A 25449-nucleotide genomic window follows, 5' to 3' on the forward strand; every position below is an offset into this window, starting at 1 on the left:
CTATTACTTATGGTAATAAATTCCTTGGTATTATCACTTCAAAGTACCTGTCCTGGGCCTGGAACATAAGTGCAATTATGAAGAAATCACAGCAGTGCCTCTAATTCCTTGGAAGTTTGTGAAGATACCATATGTCCTCTAAAACTTTGACAAACTTCTACCGATGTGTGGTGCAGAGTACATTGGCTGGTTGCATCACAGCCTGGCATGGAAACACCAAAGTCCTTGAACAGAAAATCCTACATAATGAATACAGCCCAGCCCATCATGAGTAAAGCCCTCCTCTCCATTGAGCAGATCTACATGGATCATTATCGCAGGAAAGCGGCATCCATCATCAGGGACCACTACCACCTGAGTCATGCCCTCCTCTCTCTGCTGCCATCATGAAGGTCATACAGGAGCCTCAGGACTCACATCACCAGGTTCAGACACCATTATTACCCCTCAGCCATCAGGCTCTTGAACCAAAGGGGATAAACGTCATTCAACTTCACTTGCCCCATCATTGAAATGTTCCCACAACCTATGGAGTCTCTTTCAAGGACTCTTCATGTCATGTTCTTGATATGTGTTGCTTATTTATTTATTAGTATTATTATTTCTATTTTTTATTTGTATTTGCACAGTTTGTTGTCCACCCAGTTGTGTGTGGTTTATCATTGATTCTATTATGGTTCCTGGAGTTTCAGAGTATGCCTGCAAGAAAATGAATCTCTGGGTTGTATATGAAGATATACATGTACTTTGATAATAAACTTACTTTGAACTTTGGTAGGAACAATGAGAGGAGGGAATATAAGCTATGCTAAATAGGACACAAGAACAGAGAGATCAGGACATCTATGTGCACAGTTTGCTTTAGATGGCCGAGCAGGTTAACCAATGTGGGATGCTGGACTATCTAAATCAATTCCATCTCCGCTCAGGTTCCAACTGTGACCATGTGCAAGGAAGTGTGGAGGGATTTGTTCTGTTCCACCTGAATCCTACCGTTCCAAATTCACAGAAAGTAGTGCTTTGTAACAGAATGACTTTTTTTTTTAAAGAATGAAGTGTTTGAAAATTTGTATGTGGAATCTCTCACAGCTTATTTATACCAGAGATAGTGCCAGAAAGATAATTAATATGTTTACCATTTTTGAATAAACAGGCAGAAATGTGTTTAGGAGTGAGATGAGTCAGGGATGGAAATCAAAATGACCATAAACATTTACAGGAGGATGATGGGAATACTTCCAAACTAACACAGTGTAAGGAAAGTATTCCCTACCAACTCAATACAGGATATCACAAAGATGACCAGGTTCACAAAGACACAACTCTCAATGCCAAAAAAAATTATTGTTAGGGTCCTACGTCAAAATAAATTTATTATCAAAATATGTATGTATGTTACCATATAGTACCTTGAGATTATTTTTCTTACAGGCATTTACAGGAAAATAAAGAAATACAATCTAATTATGAAAACTATACACATACAATGACTGACGACTAAGAAGACACATTGTACAAATTGTAGGCTCTGGGGATAACCTTTGATCTAATTTATCCTGACTTCCCAAGTGTAGATGGAAGTGTTGAAGGAGGTTAAACCTCCTGGGATCTCTATGTCCTTTCTATTCACTAACAATCTTTAATCAAACAGAAAATGACGTCAAGGTCAAATAATAGCCCAGATAGAGCAAGTTTATTATTCAAAAAGGCCTAATTTAGTGGCAAAACATTTAACAAGTGGATGACATCTTTAAATAAGATCTGGAATGATTTATGGCCTGTTGAACAGCTAATTCAGTATAAATTATGGTTGGTTCAGGAGAATGATTTTGTAACAAAAGTATCATAAATCTTTGGCTTTAACTGGAAATAAGATTGCGTTTGCCAAAATTAAAGTTTCTCTAATTTCTTTCCTCTAGTTCCTTCAGATCCTGTGACCTTCTTTCAACTTGAAGATCAAAGGTTGGAGGCAACCAGGAGCATAGACACCTGCAGTTTCCCTCCTACTCACACACTTCCCTGAAATGAAAGAAGAAAATTAATCCTTCATTGTCATGGGAACCAATTTCTGGGACTCCCTCCACAACCGCAGTGTGGGTGTACCTTCACCAGAAGCACTGCGGAGATGACTATCTTAAAAACGTTGCCAAAGATGCCAATAAATAATGGCTACCATCCTTTAGTGAGTAGTACAATTTTCATGACAGCTATCCTGTAACTTGTCATTTCCAGCATTAAAACACTGCTCAGGGTGATTATTTTGTGTCTGGTATATATCAACAAACCATTGCACCCTGGTTTTGCATTAAAATTTCCATCAATGTTCAATATATTACATTGTTTTCCAAAGAAAATGAGCTTAAGATCTGCTGATTTTCCTGGGTTTAGCTGGATAAAGTACTTCTTTGTAGCTTTATGGATTAAACCTACCTGATCTTCTGTTCCAACTGTTGAATATTCCTGAAAAGTGGACTCAAAATCCCAAGAACTGATGTGGCTTGGACGAACAGCTTATACTTCCCTTTTTTTCTTTTAACGAGCCCCTCTGAGCTTTGCGCAGCGGCTGGATCTGAACTTGAGGAAAGCAGATGGAACCCCCCCCCTCCCGCTCCTCACAGTTTTTGCCCCCCAGATCTCGGAGGTACTAGTCCTGGAGTAAGCGGCACTTGGCTTCGTCCGAGTTCCCTTCTAACTCAGCATTAAGCCAATAGAGCAAAGAATGCTAAAAATGAACACTTTGCTCTTGAAGCACGCTTAAAAATGCAAATGGGGCCTGTATGTTTCTGACAGCTGGTTTAAATTACAGAGCACCAATTGGCGTGAATTCCCACAACCAGTTTGTGGATCTTGGCAGTTTAGGACTCCACACTTTGTCTCTCTGGAAAGGCTTGTTTAAACTGCAGCATCTGATATGTTGTTGCTTTTACATGTTAGCTCATCAGACCTGACTTTGTATTAAACTAAAATTAACTAATGGAAAGGAGCCAGTCTATTCTGATGTTTGCTGTGTAAGCCACTACCAAAGTAAACTGGACTGCATGGAATAATCTGTGCACCCAAATTTATGGTGTGCTCTGCGAATCTAGTTCAACCTTTACAACTGGTTGGTTGGACATATTGGGGGCAGTGGGGAACTGGGGCAAGTGAGTGCAGTGGTTGGTGAAGAGTATTAAGAGGCTCTACTTTACAACTTAGAAACACAAGTTCAAGTTCAAGGTTATTGTCATTCAAGTGTGTGTGTGTGTGTGTGTGTGTGTGTGTGTGTGTGTGTGGCCAAAAGGAACAATGCGCCTCTGGACCAAGGTGCACAACACAATACATGTAACTCACACACCACACGTAAAGTAATATTACCACAAATAAATTAACAATGGATAAAATATATTCTAGAAGACTGATATCTAGCCTAAGGTGCATTTACAACACAAGTTAAAAAGTAAACAGTATAACACTATTGGTGCTTAATAAGTGAAGAGGCCTGGGTGGTGGCAGGAAGCTCAGGTATCACATGGTCTTGGGGAAGAAGCTGTTTCCCCATCCTAACAGTCCTTGTCTTAATGCTATACTACCTCCTGCTTGTCTTCTGAGAGGAAGTCGAAGAGATTGTGGGATGGATGGGAGGAATCCTTGACAATGCTAAGGGCTGTCCGTACACAGCACTCCTGATAGAGATCTCAGATGGGTGGAAGAGAGGCCCTATGATCCATCAGCAGACCTTGCAATCCTTTGCAGAGTCTTGCACTCAGATGCCTCGCAATTCCCATTCCAAACGGTGATGCGGCTGGTCAGGACACTCTCCGTCATGCTCCTGTACAAGTTGGTTAGAATGGGCGAGGGAGAACCTTGCTTGTCTCAATCTCCTCAGGAAGTGGAGACACTGCTGTGCTTTCTTGACTAAAAAGCTGGTGTTGAGGAACCAGGTGAGATCGTCCATTATGTGTACTCGCAGAAACTTGGTGCTCGTCACAGAGGAGCCATTTATGTGTAATGAGGAGAAGACAGCCTGCACCTTTCTGAAGTCCACAATCATCTCCTTAGTCTTGTCCATTTTGAAACTCAAGTTGTTCTACAAGCCAATCTACCTCTTCACTGTATGCTGCCTCATCATTATTGTTGACGAGACCAACCACTTGTGTCATCAGTGAACTTGATTCAGTTAGAGCTGGATCTAGCAGTACAGTCAGCAGCAGGCTGAGTATGCAGTGCTGGGGGGCATCAGAGCTCAACATGATAGAGCTAGAGATGTTGCTGCCAACATGATCTGACTGTGGCCTTTTTGTCAAGAAGCCCAAGATCCAGTTGCAGAGAGAGGTGTTGAGACCCAACAAAGACCGATTACCCACCAGCTTCTGAGGGGTGATTGTATTAAATGCCGAGCTGAAAACGATAAAAAGCTGTGGGAGGAAGGAGCTTCATACTCAGAATAGAATAAAACTAGACTAATCTACAATTTATACCTAGCTATTTTCAAAGTCATAAGGACTGGGTTAAGAGTCTATTGCAAACTTTGAATATTGTCGAGACACATTTTTGATGTCGGAGAAATAGAATTTTTTTCTTTTTTGTAAGGAATGGCAGTGTTCTGGCATTCATAAATGATGTAAATAATTCTACTATTTAAACACATAGGCATAGAAGTTACTGCTTGCAACATTACCTTAGACTGCCATAATTCAACTATATAAGAACTCTCACATATTTCCGTTATATAAGATATTAAAATGGTGTAGAAGAGAATGTCACATGAACATTCTGGTTTAGGAGCTTTAGAATGGGATTGACAAGTCCACTCTCCACACTCACAAGGAGTGAAAAGGAACTTAGATCGCTTACCACTATAATTGCATAGCTAATAATGCCAATTCAACACATTGTACTGATTGTATCAATTGCTTTCCCATTGGTCTGTTGTACCACTGACTTTCACCTCAGATTCTGATCACTGTTAAAGAGCTATCTATGGGAATAACACACAGTTAAATGTGGAAATCAAGAAAGTACCAGCTGAATTGCTCTTCTCCAGAAACTAAGCCTCAGAGACAGATGTAACATCGAAATATACACATCAAAAAAAATTTATTTTGTACAATGTCTTAGTTGTGCCAAACCACCTCCCTGATAAAGAAATTTAACTTCTAAAGTGAGGAGACCCTTTCTTTTAGATTTGAAAACATTAGGAATCCTTTTCTTCATGTTATATTTGTCTCTTTGTCAAGGATTTGTCAAGGATGAGGTTACAGAGTACCTGGAGGCATATGACAAGATAGGCAGAACTCAGCATGGATTCCTTAAAGGACAATCCTGCCTGACAAACCTATTTCGATCTTTTGAGGAAATTACAAGTAGGCTAGATGAGGGAGATGCTGTGGATGTTGTATATTTGGATTTTCAGAAGGCCTTTGACAAGATGCCACACATGAGGCTACTTAACAAGATAAGAGCCCATGGAATTATGGGAAAGTTATATATGTGGATAGAGCGTTGGCAGATTGGCAGGAAGCAGAAAGTGGGAATAAAGGGATCCTATTCTGGTTGGCTGCCGGTTACCAGTGGTGTTCCACAGGGGTCCGTGTTGGGGCCGCTTCTTCTTACATTGTACATCAACGATTTGGATTATGGAATAGATGGCTTTGTGGCTAAGTTTGCTGACGATACGAAGATAGGTGGAGGGGCCGGTAGTGCTGAGTAAATGGAGAGTCTGCAGAGCGACTTGGATAGATTGGAAGAATGGGCAAATAAGTGGCAAATGAAATACAATGTTGGAAAGTGTATGGTTATGCACTTTGGCAGAAGAAATAAACGGGCAGATTATTATTTAAATGGGGAAAGAATTCAAAGTTCTGAGATGCAACGGGACTTGGGAGCCCTCGTGCAGGATACCCTTAAGGTTGACCTCCAGGTTAAGTCAGTAGTGAAGACGGCGAATGCAATGTTGGCATTCATTTCTAGAGGAATAGAATATAGGAGCAGGGATGTGACGTTGAGGGTCTATAAGGCACTGGTGAGACCTCACTTGGAGTACTGTGGGCAGTTTTGGGCTCCTTATTTAAGAAAGGATGTGCTGACGTTAGAGAGGGTACAGAGAAGATTCACTAGAATGATTCCGAGAATGAGAGGGTTAACATATGAGGAACGTTTGTCCGCTCTTGGACTGTATTCCTTGGAGTTTAGAAGAATGAGGGGAGACCTCATAGAAACATTTCGAATGTTGAAAGGCATGGACAGAGTGGATGTGGCAAAGTTGTTTCTCATGATGGGGGAGTCTAGTACGAGAGGGCATGACTTAAGGATTGAAGGGCACCCATTCAGAACAGAAATGTGAAGAAATTTTTTTTAGTCAGAGGGTGGTGAATCTATGGAATTTGTTGCCATGGGCAGCAGTGGAGGCCAAGTCATTGGGTGTATTTAAGGCAGAGATTGATAGGTATCTGTGTAACCAGGGCATCAAGGGTTATGGTGAGAAGGTGGGGGAGTGGGACTAAATGGGAGAATGGATCAGCTCATGATAAAATGGCGGAGCAGACTTGATGGGCCGAATGGCCGACTTCTGCTCCTTTGTCTTATGGTCTTTTGTCCCATTTTTCTTTTTCTTGTTTCAATGTCTATTCATTTGTTTCCTAGGCACTGTGTGACTCTATTAATGTTCTTCAAGCTAATTGACTAAGGAGATATGTAGTGGTACTGATATGTTACTGCACAGAACACCACATCAGAGTACCTCAGGAAGTCTGTCGGTAAGTGTAAGTTCAATGAAAGGTGTGTGAGAAGCACTCACTTAAAGCTGATCACACTCTGGACCAGAAAATGGTCATAACAACCTTCATTAAAATGGAGGAGGGATTGAGTGGAATCATCCTGTGTTCTCTGGAGTTTAGAGACTGAGCGTATTGGTCAGAGTAGTGCCAGCAACGCGGGTTCAATTACATCACCATCAGGAGGGAACTTGCATGTTTTCCCTGATCCGCGTGGACTCTGGTTTGCTCCCACATCCCAGAGGTGTACAGGTGATGTGGGCATGGCATGTTGGTGCCCGAAGCACGAGGACACCTTCAAAAGGTGATGCCACAAAAAGGTAGCAGTCATCATTAAGGACCCCATCTCCCAGGACATGCCCTCTTCCCATTACTACCATCAAGGAGAAGGTACAGGAGCCTGAAGACACACACTCAACGATATAGGAGCAGTTTCTTCCCCTCTGCCATCAGATGTCTGAATGGACTTTGAACCCATGGACACTACCTCAGTACTTTTTTCCTCTCCTTTTGCACTACTTACTTAATTTAATTTTCTTTTTTATACATATTTCTTACTTTAATTATCTTTATTATTACGTGTTGAACTGACTTTACTACTTACATCCTTCATATACATGAGTAAAAATCTTTATGTTACGTCTCCGTTCAAATGTGCAATATGCAATTATAGTAATATATAATGAATATTATGTACAACAGAATAGTCAATATAATACTGATATACAGTTGCATCAGCGTGAATTAATCAGTCTGATGTCCTGGTGGAAGAAGCTGTGCGGGAGCCTGTTGGTCCTGGCCTTTATGCTGCGATACCGCTTCCCAGATGGTAGCAACTGGAGCAGTTTGTGGTTGGGGTGACTCGGGTCCCCAGTGATCCGGGTCAGAGGAGCAGAGGTGAGGGAGCCCGCTCTTACCACCTACCGGTGATCTAACAAGTCCAGAATCCAGCTACACAAGGCAGGGTGAAGGCCGAAGTCTCTGAGCTTCTTGTCAAGCTTGGAGGGAATTATGGTGTTGAATGCTGAAAAGGGTCTACGGAAAAAAGTGCAGTCGACATTTTGGGTCGAAATCCTTCGGCAGGACTGGAGAAAAAAAAGCTGAGAAGTAGATTTAACAGGTGAGGGGAGGGGAGAGAGAAACAGCAGGTGACAGGTGAAACCTGGAGGGGCGAGAGATGAGGTAAAGAGCTGGGACGTTGATTGGTGAAAAAGACAGAAGACCATGGAAGCTGTAGTAGTAGGTTTGGGTAAGCACGTGGTGAAAGAGTTGCAGAGCACTAGGGATCACAACGGGGGCGCAGTGAGAGGTTTTCTCTTGTTTTTGATTTGATTACTACAATGCAAAGTCTCTTCCAGGCGTGCCTGCCCTGAAGAAGTTTAAATCTTCCCTTTGACAGGAGTTCAGTGAAACCCTCTCTCTCTCTCACTGCTCCGTATTTCCATACAATAAAGGAGTCAAAGAATACGGGCAGAGCAGAGAGAAATTAAACTACAGTCGAAAATCAGTTTTGATCTTGATGAAAGACAGATTGGGATGAACGACCAAACGACCTACTCCACGCTCCTAATTCCAATGTTTTATGTCCTTGCAATAATTTCCAGACTCTGCTGTGCATTTAGTATCTTAGTCACTGTTGCTCAGGTGGTATGACACATTATGTCTACTGCCACACTGTAGTCAAAGGAAACAGGTAAATACAAATTAAATACACTTACTAGTTACCATAGAATTCTGTATAAGAAACAAACTACTCCCAGCCTTCAGCATCATGGGGTTACCAACCTCCAAAGACATACCTGGAGTCCTGAGAAACTGTTGATTAACTTTCTAGCAGACTTTTCACCAGGGAGGAAAATAATAAAGCTTTCTAAACAAGAAATCAATCATTAAGTAGTCAAAAATCTCTTGAATTATCAAGCATTGGCATAGGGTTTGAGAGTTACATTCAGTGGCCACTTTATTAGGTGTCCCTGGCCCGTTAATGCAAGTATCTAATTAGCTAATCATGTAGCAACAACTCAGGCATAAAAGCATTCAACGGTAATTGAAAAGTATAGCTTACAGGGAAATGGTCAAGAGGTTCAGTTGTTGCTCAGACCAAACATCAGAATGGAGAAGAAATGTGTTTGAAATTACTTTCTTCCCCCAAGCCATTAGACTCCTCAATTCCCAGAGTCTAGTCTGACACCAAACTACACTCAAACACACACACACTCAACTGAACACCACTCCACTCCCTTTGCAATTTTTTCTCATTTCTTTCTCAATTCCTGCTAAAACATTGTTTACATTTATATCATTTATTATATTGTAATTTGTCCTTTACTGTGCCTGTCATCTTGTTTATTAATTATTGTTCTGTCTTGCACTGTTTTGTGCACTTTATGTAGTCCCATGTAGGTCTGAAGTCTAATGTAGTTTTGAGTTGTTTCACGTAGTCTAGTGTGGTTTTGTGTTGTTTCATGTAGCACTGTGGTCCTGGAGGAACGTTGTTTCATTTTTACTGTGTACTGTATCAGCAGTTATGGTTGAAATGACAATAAAAGCAACTTGACTTGACTTTGATCATGGAATGTTTGTTGGTGCCTGGTGTGGTAGTTTGAGTATCTCAGAAACTGCAGATCTCCTGGGATTCTCACGCACAAGTCTTAAGAATTTACAATGTGTGAAAAACAAAAAAATCCAGTGAGCGGCTGTTCTGTAGGTGAAAACTCCTTGAGAGAGGTCAGAGGAGAATGCCCAGACTTGTGCAAGCTGACAGGAAGGTGACAGTAACTCAGATAGCCACACGTAATAACAATGGTGTGCAAAAGAACATCTCTGAATGCACAACACATCAGATCTTGGTGGGTTGGCCGCAGGAGCAGAAGACCATGAAGGTATATTCAGTGCCTACTGTATTAGGTACGGAAGGTACCTGATAAAGTGTCCACTAAGCATTGATTATGTGGTAAAAGGAGTCAATATTGCAAGCTTTCAACCTTGTGCCATACACCTGCACTTTTCCAACAAAACCCCACATAAGCATTTCATCTTTCTGCTACGCAACTCAGGACTCAACATTAATTTCAACAATTTCAGATAATCTATTGGTAAATTGGTTTATTGTTATCATGAACTGGGATTTAGTGAAAATCTTAGCTTTGCATGCCATTTATACAGAACATTTCATCAAAAGCAGAACACGAGGAAATCTGCAGATGCTGGAAATTCAAGGAACACACACAAAATGCTGGTGAACACAGCAGGCCAGGCAGCATCTATAGGAAGAAGCACAGTCAACATTTCAGGTCGAGACCCTTCGTCAGGACTAACTGAAAGAAGAGATAGTAAGAGATTTGAAAGTGGGAGGGGGGAGGGGAAATCAGAAATGATAGGAGAAGACAGGAAGGGGAGGGATAAAGCTAAAAGCTGGAAAGTTGATTGGCAAAAGGGATACAAGGCTGGAGAAGGGAGAGGATTATGGGACGGGAGGCCTAGGGAGAAAGAAAGGGGGAGGAAGATGGAGAGCAGGCAAGGAGTTATTGTGAGAGGGACAGAGAGAGAAAAGAGAGAAAGAGGAAAAAAGGGGTAAATAATAAATAAATAAATAAGGGATGGGGTAAGTTGGGGCATTAGCAGAAGTTATAGAAGACAATGTTCATGCCATCAGGTTGGAGGCTACCCAGACAGAATACAAGGTGTTGTTCCTCCAACCTGAGTGTGGTTTCATCTTGACAGTAGAGAAGGCCGTGGATAGACATATCAGAATGGGAATGGGGCGTGGGATTAAAATGTGTGGCCACTGAGAGATCCTGCTTTCTCTGGCAGACGGAGCGTAGGTGTTCAGCGAAGCGGTCTCCCAGTCAAAGGCAGAATAAGGTTTAATTTCACCAGCATATGTTGTGAAATTTGCTGTCTTTGTGTCAGCATTACAATGTAATATGTGGTAACGGAGAAAAATCTGAATTACAGTAAGTATATATTAAATAGTTAAATTAAATTAGTGCAAAAATAAAAATAGTAGTGTGGTAGTGTTCATGGGCTCAATGTCCATTCAGGAATTGGATGGCAAAAGGAAGAAGCTGCTCCTGAATCATTGAGAATGTACGTCCTTTCTGATGGTAACAATGAGAATAGGGTGTGACTCGTGTGATGGAGGTCCTTAATGATGGATGCTGCCTTTTTGAGGCATCACTCCTTGAAGATCCTTGACGTATCCTCGATGAAGGGAAAAGCAGTGACAGAATGTAGAATACAGACTGTGTGTGCGAGATAGCCAGCTCTGTTGAAAGATCATGAACACAAGAGATTCTGTAGATGATGGAGATTCAGAGTAACACAACAAGATGTTAAGAGGAACTCAGCAAGTCAGGCTGCATGCTGACTGATAAAGGATCTTGGTCAGTCAGGATCTGAAGAAGGGTCTCAGCCTGAAACGTTGACTGTTTATTAATTTCCATAGATGCATCCCGGCCAGCTGAGTTCCTCCAGCGTTCTGTGCACGTTATTCTGTTGAAATATCACCATTCAGTAACATTTTTATTTCTTTTTCCCAGAGATGCTGTCTGATCCAAGTATTTACAGTGTGGCAGAACAGTGGTGCAGCTCATAGAAACCAAATGCCTCACAGTTCCAGTGACCCAAGTTCAATTCTCACCTCAGGCACTGTATATGAGGAGTCTGCAGATTCTCCACAGCTGCATAGGTTTCCCCTGGGTGTTCTGGATTCTTCCCACATGCTAAAGACATGCAGGTTAATTGGCCACTGTAAATTCATCCTAGCTGAGAAGAAATGGTAGTTGAAAAGTGTAGCTTACAGGGAAATGGAACTATTCTGTGAGAAAGCACAGATTCAAAATCAAAGATTCTACTTCTATATCATGAGTTACTTATTGCCCATTACACCACTGGTGTTTAGGGGGAAAAATGAAGGTCCTCCATCTCTGTCTGTCCTCGGCCATCATCTCTATTGTGCCCCAAGTGTGGTTCAGGGTCCTCATTTCTGCCTCTATAATACGGTGCCAAGTTCTCTTTGGTCTCCCACGTTTCCTCCGTCCTTCAGGGGTCCAATCAAGAGCTATCTCAATGATGGAGTTGGCCTCTCTTGTCGCGGGCCCAGTACATCTCCAACATTTCCTCGTGATGACTGTGGCCATGTCTTCTTGATGACACTGAAGGAGTAGGGGTGTGGTTGGAGACCTTTCTTGGCCTGAAAGTACAGAGGATCTTCTGCCGGCTTACGACGTCGGAACGACGACAGCCTGTCAGGCGCCAGCATTCTGACCCGTAAAAGAGTGTGGACAGAACACAGCTCTGGGACAGCTTCACCTTGGTGTGGACGCTGTACTTGGTTGATCCCCCATGTGTTGCTCATTGATCTGAAGACATTTCTAGCTTTGCTGAGTTTGCACTGGATGTCACCCATGTGTCCCACCATCCTGCCCCATGATGCTGCCCAGGGAGGTGAATCTGCCAGTACTGAGTAAGTCAACGCTATATGCTTTGATGGGAGGAGGAGACTCTACATTGAGGGTCATGGTTTCAATATCATAAAAAAAATTATGAAAATAACATCTGCTCTGAAAGAGAAGGGAATAATAAATCTGATGATGAAAGATAGTCCCTGCTCATATTTCCACATTAACATGTTGCTTCTAGGCACAGTTCTACTCACTTGCAGGCCTCTGGGAACATGTTATAACTGGTAGATTAAGCAAAGAACAGTCACAGCAAGACATATGAAGGGAATGGCCCTCACCAGCAGGTCCACATTTGCTAGGATATTTAGAGGGCAGTCTTCCTACCTGAAATACAGCCAAGGAATAATGTGTGAAGCATTTTAGCCAGGATGTCCCCATTAGACTTGATCACTTACTGTACATTGTCGAGATGAATACGGCCATTTTGATGGGCTTCTTCCAAGGTGATGCCAAGGCACTTGCAAAATGAACACTCTTTGTTATTTATTAGAATCACTGGAAGTTTTCTGTTCAAAGACATAGGAGCAGAATTAGACCTCTCAGCCCATTGGGTCTGCTCAGCCATTCAATTAACGGCTGATTTATTATCTTGCTCAACCTCATTCTCCCCATAACTAATTACGTACCTGTCAACCTCTAAATATCGTCAATGATGGCCTCCGCAGCCTTCTGCAGCAATGTATTTAATTGATGCACCACCCTCTGGCTAAATAAATTCATACATAGAAACATAGAAAAACCTACAGCACAACACAGGCCCTTCGGCCCACAAAGCTGTGCCGAACATGTCCCTACCTTAGAAATTACCGAGGGTTACCCATAGCCTTCTGTTTTTCTGGGCTCCGTGTATCTGTTCAGGAGTCCCTTAAAAGACCCTATCACATCCGCCTCCATCACTGTTGCCAGCAGCCCATTCCACGTACTCACCACTCTCTGTGTAAAAAACTTACCTCTGACATCTCCTCTGTACCTACATCCAAGCACCTTAAAACTGTGCCCTCTCGTGCTAGCCATTTCAACCCTGGGAAAAGTCTCTGACTATCCACACAATCAATGCCTCTCATCATCTTATACACCTCTATCAGGTCACCACTCACCCTCCGTTGCTCCAAAGAGAAAAGGCCGGGTTCACTCAACCTATTCTCATAAGGCATGCTCCCCAATCCAGGCAACATCCTTGTAAATCTCCTCCGCACCCTTTCTATGGTTTCCACATCCTTCCTGTAGTGAGGCAACCAGAACTGAGCACAGTACTCCAAATAGGGTCTGACCAGGGTCTTATATAGCTGCAACATTACCTCTTGGCTCCTAAACTCAATCCCACGATTGATGAAGGCCAATGCACCGTATGCTTTCTTAACCACAGAGTCAACCTGCTCAGTAGCTTTGAGTGTCCTATGGACTCGGACCCGAAGATCCCTCTGATCCTCCACACTGCCAAGAGTCTTATTCCTCTGCATCTCTTTTCTAAAGGGATGTTCTTCTATTCTGAGTCAGTTCCCTCTGGTCTTAGTCTCTCCCACTACTGAAAACATCCTCTCCACATCCACTTATTCGAGGCCTCTCATTCTTCTAAGCTATAGCAAGTATAGGCCCAGAGCCAAATGCTTCCATTTCATAAGATAGCATCTTACTGGACCCAGCCCGTGGCGCAAAGTCACTCTATGTGGCCCCTGCTCACCTGTATTCTCCTGGTCCAGTTGTCGGACCAACCTCGCTGACCGTCTGCCTTCTCAAGTAAATGGCAGGAACTCAATCACAACTGGGCATCAGGTGGCAGAACAACGATCGACTGCTCTAATGTGGATAGTGAAGTGGACAACGGGGTGGCAAACTTCATGTCAAAGCGTGCAATCAATCAAAACTGGTCATGTGTGCTTTCCTTGCCATTAGTGAAGATTCTGCCTGGTTATCTCTTCCTCCACAAGGAGCACTACAATGTTTTGTTTAAGGGGCTTTAATTGGTTTCTCACTCATCCACAACTTGCCATGCATCCATTAGCAATGAATGTCTTGCTTATTGAAAGGCAGTTCTTTTGAGGGGTAACGTGAGCTCATGTGGACGCCACAGAGTAAAGGAACGGAGGCTGAAAGCATCATCATCATACTCTCTGTTCGTGCCTCCATGTGCGAATTTCCATTTCGAAGTTATTGCTATGAAGGGGCAAACGTGTGAATTCAAAGTTCAAAGTAAATCTTATTATCAAAGTACATATATGTCACCATATACAACTCTGAGATTCATTTTCTTGTGGGCATACTCAGTAAATCTATATTATAATAACCATAACAGAATCAATGAAAGACCACCCAACTAGGGCTTCAACCAAAGTGCAGAAGACAGCAAACTGTGCAAATACAAAAAGAAGAAATAATAATAAATAAGCGGTAAATAGAGGATGTGAGATAAAGAGTTCTTGAAAGTGAGTCCATTGGTTGTGGGAACATTTCAGTAATGTGGCAATTGAAGTTGAGTGAAGTTATCCCCCTCCTCCGCCAACCGTGTTCTGAATTCAGTCAAACATATCTTGTATCTGATTATGGAGAAACTGGAATAACCACTTTGTTAGAACATAGAACAGTATAGTACGGGACAGGAACTTCTGTCCTGTATGTCTGGCCTGATCATGTCAATCTAGCTAATCCTATTTGCCAGGACACAGTCTGCATCTCTCGATTCCCTGCTCATTATGTGCCTGTCTAAATGATTCCTTATGGAAAGGGGAGAAGCATATTGCTCTCCTCTCATATCCACCATCCACTAGGATGGAATTGTGCTTTTTAATACAATAAAGAGATAAGGCATTCCTTAATAATATCATTTCTGTCAGATAAAGGGTCATTCTAAAATCACTCTTCAATCGCACATCATTACACAAATAAATCTGGTGATAGATCATCATGAATTGTAAATGTTATGTTCTTGTTTCCGCAGCTGGTGTTGCAGCTGCCAAAAGTTCCAAATCCTCAGGATGATTTAGAAATAAAACAGGCACTAGTGACAACAGGCAATTGGTAATAACACAACGAGTTAAGTGAATGTTTTCCTTTCTTTGAAGTCTTCAGCATTCATTCGAAGCTTACAATAACCTCTGGAACACTTATTTTACAGGCTTCCTTGCATCTGCTCCAGTATTGAGGAAAGATTAGCCAGAGGTCATTAATTTTAACCTTTGTAGTTGGTGAAATCATAGAAGCCATACCAACACAGCTTTTATAAGTATGAGAGAAATGCTACAGAAATCCACAGCGACACACACACAAAATGCCAGAGGAACTGAGCAGATCAGGCTACATCTATGGAAAGGAATAAACAGTTGATGTTGCAGGCCAAGACCCTTCATCAGGACTGAATAGGAATGGGAGAAGATGCCAAAATAAGGTAGAGGGAGGAGATGGAGGACCAGCTAGGTCAGGGATGGCCAACCTATGGCGCATGCGCCAAAAGTGGTGCATTGGATGATACGAAGTGGCGCATTGCACCCCAGTGATGTTAATAAAAAAGTAAGCCTGCTTATGCAAAAAGTATTAACAAAAAACCGATTTGTAAAAAAAGAATCTATGACAGGAATTCAAGTAGCTTAGAGCAAGAAATGGGTTTTTACTGAGAATAAATCTAAACTTAGCAATTATTTTTAGCAATTTTATTATTTCATGCACATCTTCTGGCAAATGTCATCTTCTTTCACATTTATCTGTTTGCAATTAAAAAAATGTTCAATGAGTCAAACTAGGAAAGAAGGACTTTTGTTCTGCAGTCGTTCCATAACTGTTCAATACAGGTTTGATCCCGAGGCGCCAGGCGTCTGCACCAGCAGTGCGTCGCAGGTTTTTGCCAGTCAATTTACAACTGACACTCGTGTGCTGCGGAGTAGTGCTTTGTTCGTCCTTCGTTAACATCTGCAGTTTTGTACTTCTTCAAAAGTTAAACCTTGTTTTTACATTCAGTTACGCATCACAGTGCAAAAGAAAATGAGCAAAAAAAAAAGCAGGAAGTGATAGTAAGTGTGAATTCAATGAACAGTGGGAAAAGGAAGAAATTAAAAGAAGACAAAATATGTTTAAGTTAATGTAAGTAATGCTTATCTTGTTTTTATATTAAATCAATATATCATGTAAAAATGCTAAATATGTCTATGTTAACTTTTTTTTTACAAGAATTGAATGGGAATACAAGAGTTATATGGCACATCTGAACTTGTGTGTGAAAAAATTGACACATGGAATGTAAAAGGTTGGCCACCCTGAGCTAGGTGATAGGTGAAGCCAGATGGGTGGGGGAGAGAGGGGTGAAGTAAGAAGCTGGGAGGTGATAGGTGGAAAAGTTAAAGAGCTGGAGCAGGAGGAATCTGTTAGGAGAGGAGAGTGTGGATTTTCTCAAGTTTTCAATGTCATTTAGAACTTCCAAGGCAATTTGAAAGTTGTAAACTTTCGATCATGAATTTTGGAAGAGATGGAGGTGAGAAACTGAGTGTGAGTTGTGGAACAGGTAGAGTGTGGCCCAGAATTACCAACATTTCGATATGTATTACATGGTTCTGAGGCTTTGGAAACTGAAGGAGCATTTTCAACTACAAGGTCTTTCCATCAATGTCCGTTTAACCAACAAAATAAAAAGTACTGCAAAACAAAAGGAGGGCGTCTTAGGAAGTTGCATCTACTAAAAGGGGTCTCCAAGTTTAGTTATTGCATATGCTCTTTCTGATTTACCAGTATACATTTTCTATATTAACCCCCTGAATGCTATTTTAACAATTCCTTAAGACTGCTGCAATTCTTCCTTTATCAGGTTCATTAATGCCTTTCAGGGACATTCTTACCTGTTCTTGGCGCATATGAAGCGTGAGGGCTCGTTCCGTAGTTGACTCATAACCATTCTCAAGTCTCGTGAGCTATTCAGATTTTAAGATTAGCTTGATTTGTCACACGTACATTGAAACATCAAAGCATACCGTGAAATGCGTTGCTTTGCACCAGCGTCCAACTCAGTCTGAGGATGCACTGAGGGAAGCTTACAACTGTCGGCACACTCCCAGTGCCACAATAGCAAACCCACAGCTTATTAAGCCTAAGCAATGCACACAAAATGCTGGAGGAACTCAGCAGGTCGGGCCGCATCCATGGAAATGAATAAACAGTCAACGTTTCGGGCCTGAACCTTCTTAAGGACTGGAAGTGGGGTGGTGGAGGGAAAGATGCCAGAATAAAAAGGTGGGGTGAGGGCAAGGAGGACAAACTAGAGGGTGTTAGGTGATCCCCTTACTTGTACAGCTTTGGACTGTGGGAGGAAACCAGAGTACCCAGAGGAAACACATGCAGTCACGGGGAGAACACACAGACCCCTTACAAACAGGGGAATTAAACCTTGATCTTAGAGCTGGTGTAGCATTACGCTAATCACTGTGCTACCTTACTGCCCTATATGGAAGTGTAGGAGAAGAAAACAATTTAGCCTCTGTCTTGGCATAGATGGGTGCTTGGTGTTCAATGTAGACTCAGTGGACTGAAGAGCTCTTCCCTGTGTGTACAGCTCCATGAAATTATGCTAAATGAGGCAACGAATTTTCAAGTTTCTACAAATAACAATGATCAAGTCATAATTTAGCAATTTTGAATGAGAAATACATATTTTATGGATCACTGTTTACCCGTGGGATCTGGTGAGGAAATGGAGTCTGTCTAGTGTCTCTGAAAGATGTCCTTCCAACAATATAGCACTCCTCCATTACAGAACTACCAAAGCAGCCAAGATTTATGCGCTCAAGGCTCTGGAATGGGAGTTGAACTGACAAGTAAACATAAACGCAATCCTTTTCTTAAATAAATAACTGGAGTGCCAGTGGTGGAGCTAATGATCCCAAGAGTGTTGGCAACTTTGTACCAAGGCTGTCAAAACAACACAACTCATTAACATTTAATTTTAACAAAATGTGAGAAACGATGGGTCAGCCAGTTTTTAGTAACAATGACCAAGTGCATAGCTCATTGGACCGTCTCAATGCAACACTTTATCCAGTTGGAGCCTGTTAATCCTGAAGCCAGCTTGCCAGGAAATTCTACGCATGTATCAGAGTCCTGGCCAGACAAGAATTTTTTTTTCCCCATAAATTTTATGTGTTTAACATTCTTTGCAAAATAGCTTATTTTACAGTTGTTACTAACTTAATGATAACACTGTTCCTATTTCCAGTATATTTTAAGAGCAATTATAATAATATAATAAGGCAATACATTCAAATTTGGAATGAACTATGTCAGGAACAGAGATACACTGAATAGAATATGATAGTTGGAGCTCGTGTAACAACTATCACATTCCGATTTTTCAGGTGCAGCCCATTTTAATCATGCTAGCTTGGCAAAATGGCAAGTAAATCAGGCTACTGATTAGGTGCAAGAATTGTTTGAAGTTTCTGCTTTTGAGATGGTGTTGAGTAAAGCGATTGCCTCTTTTGTTTAAGAAGTGTGCCTAAAGTCATCTGAGCTGCCACAGCTGGTGGATTATCTAGCTCCCACGAGCAAATGGTCTGGAGACTTCCGATCCCAGCACTGTACATGAACTGCCAGTGGTAAAGAGCACCAGATTTCTCCCCAAGTCCTTTATCTCTGGAGCTTTCCTTTTTTTTAAGGGTTATAAACCTCAACTGGACAAAGTCAATAAGTCAACTGTGCTTCTGCTGATGCTCTCTCCAATTACCAGTTATCTTCTTTTCACATGTAACTCTTGATTCGGCTAGTGGCTTAATCTAGGGGAAGACAGCCCTCAGCCTGGCCAAACTTAAGAGATCTTGTTTGGGTGGATGCTTCACGATGTGTCCCCTGTTACGAATCAGTACCACAAAATATCAAACAGTACGCAATATGCGATTAAATGATTGAACTTTATAATGCTGAGATTTGACTATATGGTCAGTAAAGAAACAAAAAAAGAAAAGGGACCATTCTCATGAAACAGTCTAATGCGCAACGTTGGGGCTCACGGTCCAGTTCATTGGTTTCCCATCGACTTCCTCCAAGTGTAGCTGGCCCTCAGAACCTCGCTCCAAGTCCACTCTGTCCAGTGGCCTACCAACTCCCTCCATTCCTGTTTTCTCTCCTCATCTCCCCCTGGCAAAAGTCCGTGAAATCCCTGCTCCCAGACCCACAAGAAAGTACAACATCTCTCATTGGATAACCCCACATTCCAAAGCCCTGTCACCTCTAGTCATAACCCAAACATTGCTGCTACAGAGAAACCATTACAGTAGCAGTGAAACCTTACAGCATGTTACAAATCAATGCTATCTACAAATAATATTTCTGTTTACCCCATAAAGTTCCAACTGATTTGAGACTGATAAGTATTTACCCCAAAACATTCAAATTCTAACAGTCTTTCTTTGGACTAGGAAAATATGAAGATAAATTACAATTTAACCATATGGGAGGTAATGCATTGTCAGAACTGCCAGCTCTCTGATGAGATGTGAAATGTAAACTTCTCAAGTGGAAACAGAAGATCCCATGAAAAACAATGTTAGTAAATCAGGAGGGCATATCATTACTTTATTACTGTCTTTCCTGCTCATTAACCTTCGCAATTGATACATTGCAATAGTGACATTTCAGAAATAGTTCTTTCGTTGGGAAGGGCAGTAGGATTTACTGAGGTTGGGAAAGGTATTTATGTAAATGTGAGATTCTGAGAGATCTTGAGGTCCTGCCTTAGGGGGTCATGAATCTTTGCAACTCAAAAGGCAATGGAAAAAGTCTTTAAATATTTTAAGGCAAGGGTGGATAGGTTCTTGATAAACTAGTGACGAAATATTATTTTATAGACTAGAAAAAGGACTTGAGGACCCAATCAGTTCAGCTACATTGTAGGTCCTAACACGCTGGATGACCTGGGATGTGTACCCCTGCAGCTAATTCAGATATTTTTAAAATTAAAAACTTGTTTTTTTTTTTAAATTATATTTACCCAGATGTTGCACAGTCATTACGGGGTTTAGAACATTTACTCAACCGTCACTTTCAGATTTTTTCCTGATGCAGCCCATTTTAGTAATGAGCAACACATCTGAAATATTTTTCACTCTTGGCATCACTCAATCCAAGTTTTCCAAGCCTGAAAACAATATACCATCTGCCATCAGCTGCCCTGATGTAAATTCTCACTACTTCTTTCTGAATGTTTAGTTATTACCAAATAACTTGATGTTATATTGGCAGGAAATGTGGATACATTAGTTAACATAAGAACATAAGAAATAGGAGCAGGAATAGACCATCTGACCCATTGACCCTGCTCCGCCATTCAATAAGATCATGACTGATCTGGCCATGGACTCATCTCCACCAGCCTGTCTTTTCCCCGTGACTCTTAATTCCCCCACTATGCAAATATCTATCCAACCTGATCTTAGATACATTTACTGAGATAGCCTCCACTGTTTCATTGGGCAGAGAATTCCACAGATTCACCACTCTCAGGGAAAAGCAGTTCCTCCTCATCTCCGTCCAAAATCTACTCCTCCAAATCCTAAGGCTTCTCCCCTAGTTTCAGTCTCACCTACCAGTGAAAACAACTTCCCTGCTTTTATCTTATCTATCCCTTTCATAATTTTATATGTTTTTATAAGATCTCCTCTCATCCTTCTGATTTCCAGCGAGTACAGCCCCAGGCGACTCAGTCTCTCCTCATAGTCTAACCCCCTCATCTGGAATCAACCTGGTGAACCTCCCTTGCACCACCTCCAAAGCCAGTATATCCTTCCTCAAGTAAAGAGAACAGAACTGCACACAGTATTCCAGGTGCTGTCTCCCCAGTACCCTGTACAGTTGCAGCATAATTCCCTGCTCTTAAATTCAATCCCTCTAGTAATGAAGGACAATATTCCATTTGTCTCCTTGATAGCCTGCTACTCCTGCAAACCAACCCTTTGTGACTTATGCACAAGCACTCCCAAGTTCCTCCGCACAGCAGCATGCTGCAGATTAAGTAATAATCTGCTCTTCCATTTTTCTTTCCAAGGTGGATGACCTCACATTTACCAGCATCGTACTCCATCTGTCAGAACCTTGCCCACTCACTTAACCTATCTACATCTCTCTGCAGATGCTCTGTGTCTTCTGCACAATTTGCTTTTCCATTCAATTTAGTGTCATCAGCAAATGCAAGGACAGTATAATTAGTATTGGTAGTAAAGAGGTGATCATCAATATCATGACAATTAACCAATAAAAGTTTACCAGTCTGGAAAAAAGTTCCTTATTCACATTGTTCTTCTGGCTTCTTCACTAGTTTCCTAAGTATTTTAATACATCTCCACACCTTGCAGCCTTTAGCATATGTAATAATAGTTTGTATGGCATATTATGCATTTTGAGGAACATCCACTGTTTTTCCCTTATCCAAATTGACAGTTATATCTTCAGCTGGCAAGGCACTGCAGCAGTTAGTGTAATTGGTGCTTTATGATGCCAGCTGTAAGATTTCAATTTCCACCACTATATGTGGGGAGCATATTCGCATCGTGACCCGATGGATTTCCTTTGGGTGCTCCAGTTTCCTCTCATCTTCCCAGTATGCGTGAATCAAGGTTGAATTAAGGTTATTAAGTAGTAGCCATGTTGCCACCATAAGCGTGGTGACACTTGAAGGTTGCCCCCCAGCATATTTCGAGCTGCGTTGAATGTTAATACAAAGAATTCATATTACTGTATGCTTCCATGTACATGTGATAAATAAAGCTAATCTTTAAAGTCTATGTTCAAAAACAGATTTTCTCATGTGTAAACTCATGTTGCCCATCTAATCATATGACAATTCTAGAAGCATTTTACTACCCAAATGTTTAATAATTGATTCAGTATTTTCCAGAAACTATGCCAAGCTAACTAGTCTGCAATGCTCCATTTCCTCTCTCCCTCCTGTTGTAATTTGAAATCCACAAGGAACACTCCAGAATCTGGCAAATCCTGGAAGCTCACCACTCTCTAATGAACTCGGAATACCCTAGGAAATTGGCTGTCAACGTGAGATTGGAGAAGTTAAAGGCTCAAAAACCAAGCAATGTCTTCCATGCACCAGTATTAACTGTGTTCTTCAGCATGCCCTTGGGCACCAATGTTCCACCAATGTGCATGACCTTGCATTTTCCACCATTGCTTTTCATTTGCCACTCTTGCCCATTCTCCTAATCTGTCCAAGTCCTCCTGCAGCCGACCTGTTTCCTCAACACTACTTGCCGCTCCACCAATCTTCATATCATCTGTAAGCTTAGCAACAAAGCCATCTCTATTCCTCCTCTAAATATTTGATATACAGCATAAAAAGAAGTGATCCCAACTCCGACCCCTGCAGAACCCCACTAGTCACTGGCAGCCAAAGATCCTTTTATTCCCACTCGCTGCCTCCTACCAATCAGCCATTCCTCTATCTATGCCAGTAACTTTCCTGTAATACCATGGGCACTTAACTTGCTAAGCAGCCTCACGTACGGCACCTTGCCAAAGGCCTTCTGAAAGTCCAAATATAAACATCTACATCATCACCTTTATCTAGTCTACTTGTAATCTCCTCAAGGAATTCCAACAGATTTGTCAGGTAAGATTTCCCCTAAAGAAACAATGCTGACTTTGTCCTATCTTGTCTTGTATCACCAAGTATTCCATAACCTCATCCTTGACAATTGACTCCAGCATCTTCCCAACCACTGAGCTCAGGCTAACTGGTCTATAATTTCCTTTCTGCTGTCCTCCTCCTTTCTTAAATAGTGGAGAGACACTTGCATTTTCCCAGTCCTCTGGCACCATGCCTTTGAAAGATCATTACTAATGCTTCCTCAATCTCTACTGCTACCTCTTTCAGAACCTTAGGGTGCAGTTCATCTGGTTCGGGTGATCCTAGAGTCTTTCAGCTTTTTGAGCACCTTCTCCCTTGTAACAGTAACTGCACTCACTTCTCTTCCTTCATACCCTACAACATCTGGAACACTGCTAGTGTCTTCCACAGTAAAGTTTGATGCAAAATACTCATTTAGTTCATCTGTCATCTCCTTGGGGTGTGTGAGGTGTCTAGGGAGGGGCAGAACCTCTGGTGAGGGGGGGGCCTGCCATGCACTTTTTCAGGACAGCTTGTCCACCTTTGGTCCCCACCTGGCGCTCAGCTCTCACCTGTGGCTCCAAGTAGCTGTAGCACACACAGCAGCCACACCCCGGTAAACTGGCTCGGCAAATGGGCTAAACCAGGTGAGGGTAGCTGACTGGTCTTCAACTCTCGGTGAGGTAGGGGATCTGCCTGTCCCAGCGTGTGAAGTCTGGCCATGGCAGATTGAGCGGAAGAGACTGATTAATGGTCCAATGGTCAAGGAGGCAGGCCAGCAGTTGTTGGTGGAGCGCTAAGAGCACAACAAGGCACTTAGATATCCTGGTCATCCACTGCAAGAGGTGGTGTCCTCTTTAAACTCACCTGGTAGAAGGCAAAGGCAAACTGCTGCTGTAACCTGCCACGTACATGATTTCCCAATATGTCAGAGCGGCGTAGAGGGAAATCATCCAACTGGAAATTCCCAATGCAACCTATGACGACAACAGCCATCTCCTTGTCCCCATTATTATCTCTCTGCTCTCATTTTCTAGTGGTCCTTTATCAAAGGTGAAAAGTGAAAAGTTTAAAGGGAACATGAGGGGAAACTTCTTCAGTCAGAGGGTTGTGAGAAAGTGGAATGAGCTGCCAGCACAAGTTGACCACGCGAGCTCGATTTCAACATTTAAGAAAAGTTTGTATAGTAGAGGTATGGTGGGCTATGGTCCCAGCGTAGGTCATTTGGAGTAGGCAATTTAAACGGTTTCGGCATGGATTAGATGGGCCAATGGGCCTGTTTCTGTGCTGTACTTCTCCATGACTGAGTCTTGATCATGGAATTTAGTCTGAAACGTCAACAATTATTTTCCCTCCACAAAAGCTGTTCAACCTACTGAGTTCCTCATGAAGACTATTGCTCAAGAACAAATGGACGTTTGATGTGGGTCAGAAATTTTAAAGACGATAGTAGCTCTATGTACATCAATCCTGTGTTTACACAATGTTTTGGGGTACAGTTTGTATTGTTGGTAATGTATATATTATGTATATAATAGCTGGGGAGGGAAATAGTAGGTGTATAGATTAATATCTTATGCAGAATATCCGATCTAAATATATTGAGTTTTGATGTGGGGAGTAATTTCAGACTTCTGATATTTCTTTGCTTGTTGTATTTTATCTACTGTCAAGCTTTTAACCAATTTTCCAATTTACCTTAACCAATTTGTCTCTCGTGCCTATATGACTGCTTTAAGATGGAGAATAGTGATATACTCAGGTCATATAGCATGCTATTCAGCGGGGAGCATTTACGAAAGACCATAAGACAAAGGAGCAGAATTAGGCCTTTTGGCCCATGAGCCTGCTCCACCATTCATCACAGGCCAAAAATAAACGAGTTTATAAAGTTTATGATGCTACATTTAAATAAATGTTAAACATCAATCACTTCCTGAACTTGGATTCACAATAATGCTTAACTGCAGCTCACTTAAACAGGCAGCATCAAAATATTGAGAAAATAGAAGCAAAGGCAAAAACTATTCTGTAAATTCATATTTAATACATTTTGTCCATTCTTTATCAGAAGGCAACAGTGGATGTTTCACATTCCAATTCGAATAAATTAGGTATGAACACAAACGCAGAATTAGCATCAGGAGCAGCCCATGGCACCATAAACCAAGAGGTTGTCATGGATAAGAACATTTGTAAAAGTGTCATTTTACACTAAGCCAATACTTAGCAATGGGCCTGTTAGCAGTAAAAGACACTTCTAATTAATCAATGTGATTAACATACTGATAGCGCTGAAGACATTTCAATTCATATGATTCATTATATAATGATATCAATGCCACCTGATAAGACCATAAATAAGTCTCCTCCCCAGGAACAAAATTAATAGTATGAGGTTCATATACTGATAAAGTATTCAATTTTTAAATCAAGCCCTGCATATAATCCCATCAAATGCAAGAGCTTGCATATGTTAAAATAACAATGCAGAAACAAATTAACATTTAAATAACGTGTGGTATTTAGTCACCTTGGAGAATATAGAAAACTGTCTTTCATGCCAACTGTAATTTAACTTCGAAGCCAGACAGAATTATTAGCTGTAACACATACAAAATGCTGGAAGAACTCAGCAGGTCAGACA

The 25449-nt window shown here is 41.6% G+C and overlaps 1 protein-coding gene across 2 annotated transcripts in view; it reads right to left on the bottom strand.

Annotated features, from left to right (window-relative positions):
* fbln5 (fibulin 5) overlaps positions 1–17254 on the bottom strand; it is a 137675-nt gene extending 120421 nt beyond the window's left edge. The window contains exon 1 of one of the 2 annotated variants that reach the window (XM_072274175.1): positions 17038–17254. In XM_072274175.1, coding sequence (XP_072130276.1) covers positions 17038–17093 — 56 coding nt within the window. In that variant the 5' untranslated portion in view covers positions 17094–17254. Of the gene's footprint in view, positions 1–2430; positions 2715–17037 lie in introns of those variants that run through there. The other variant, XM_072274185.1, reaches the window with a different exon arrangement.
* Positions 17255–25449: the final 8195 nt, after the last annotated feature.

Source organism: Mobula birostris, chromosome 1 (genome assembly GCF_030028105.1).
Source record: "Mobula birostris isolate sMobBir1 chromosome 1, sMobBir1.hap1, whole genome shotgun sequence".
Classification (NCBI taxonomy): Eukaryota; Metazoa; Chordata; class Chondrichthyes; order Myliobatiformes; family Myliobatidae; genus Mobula; species Mobula birostris.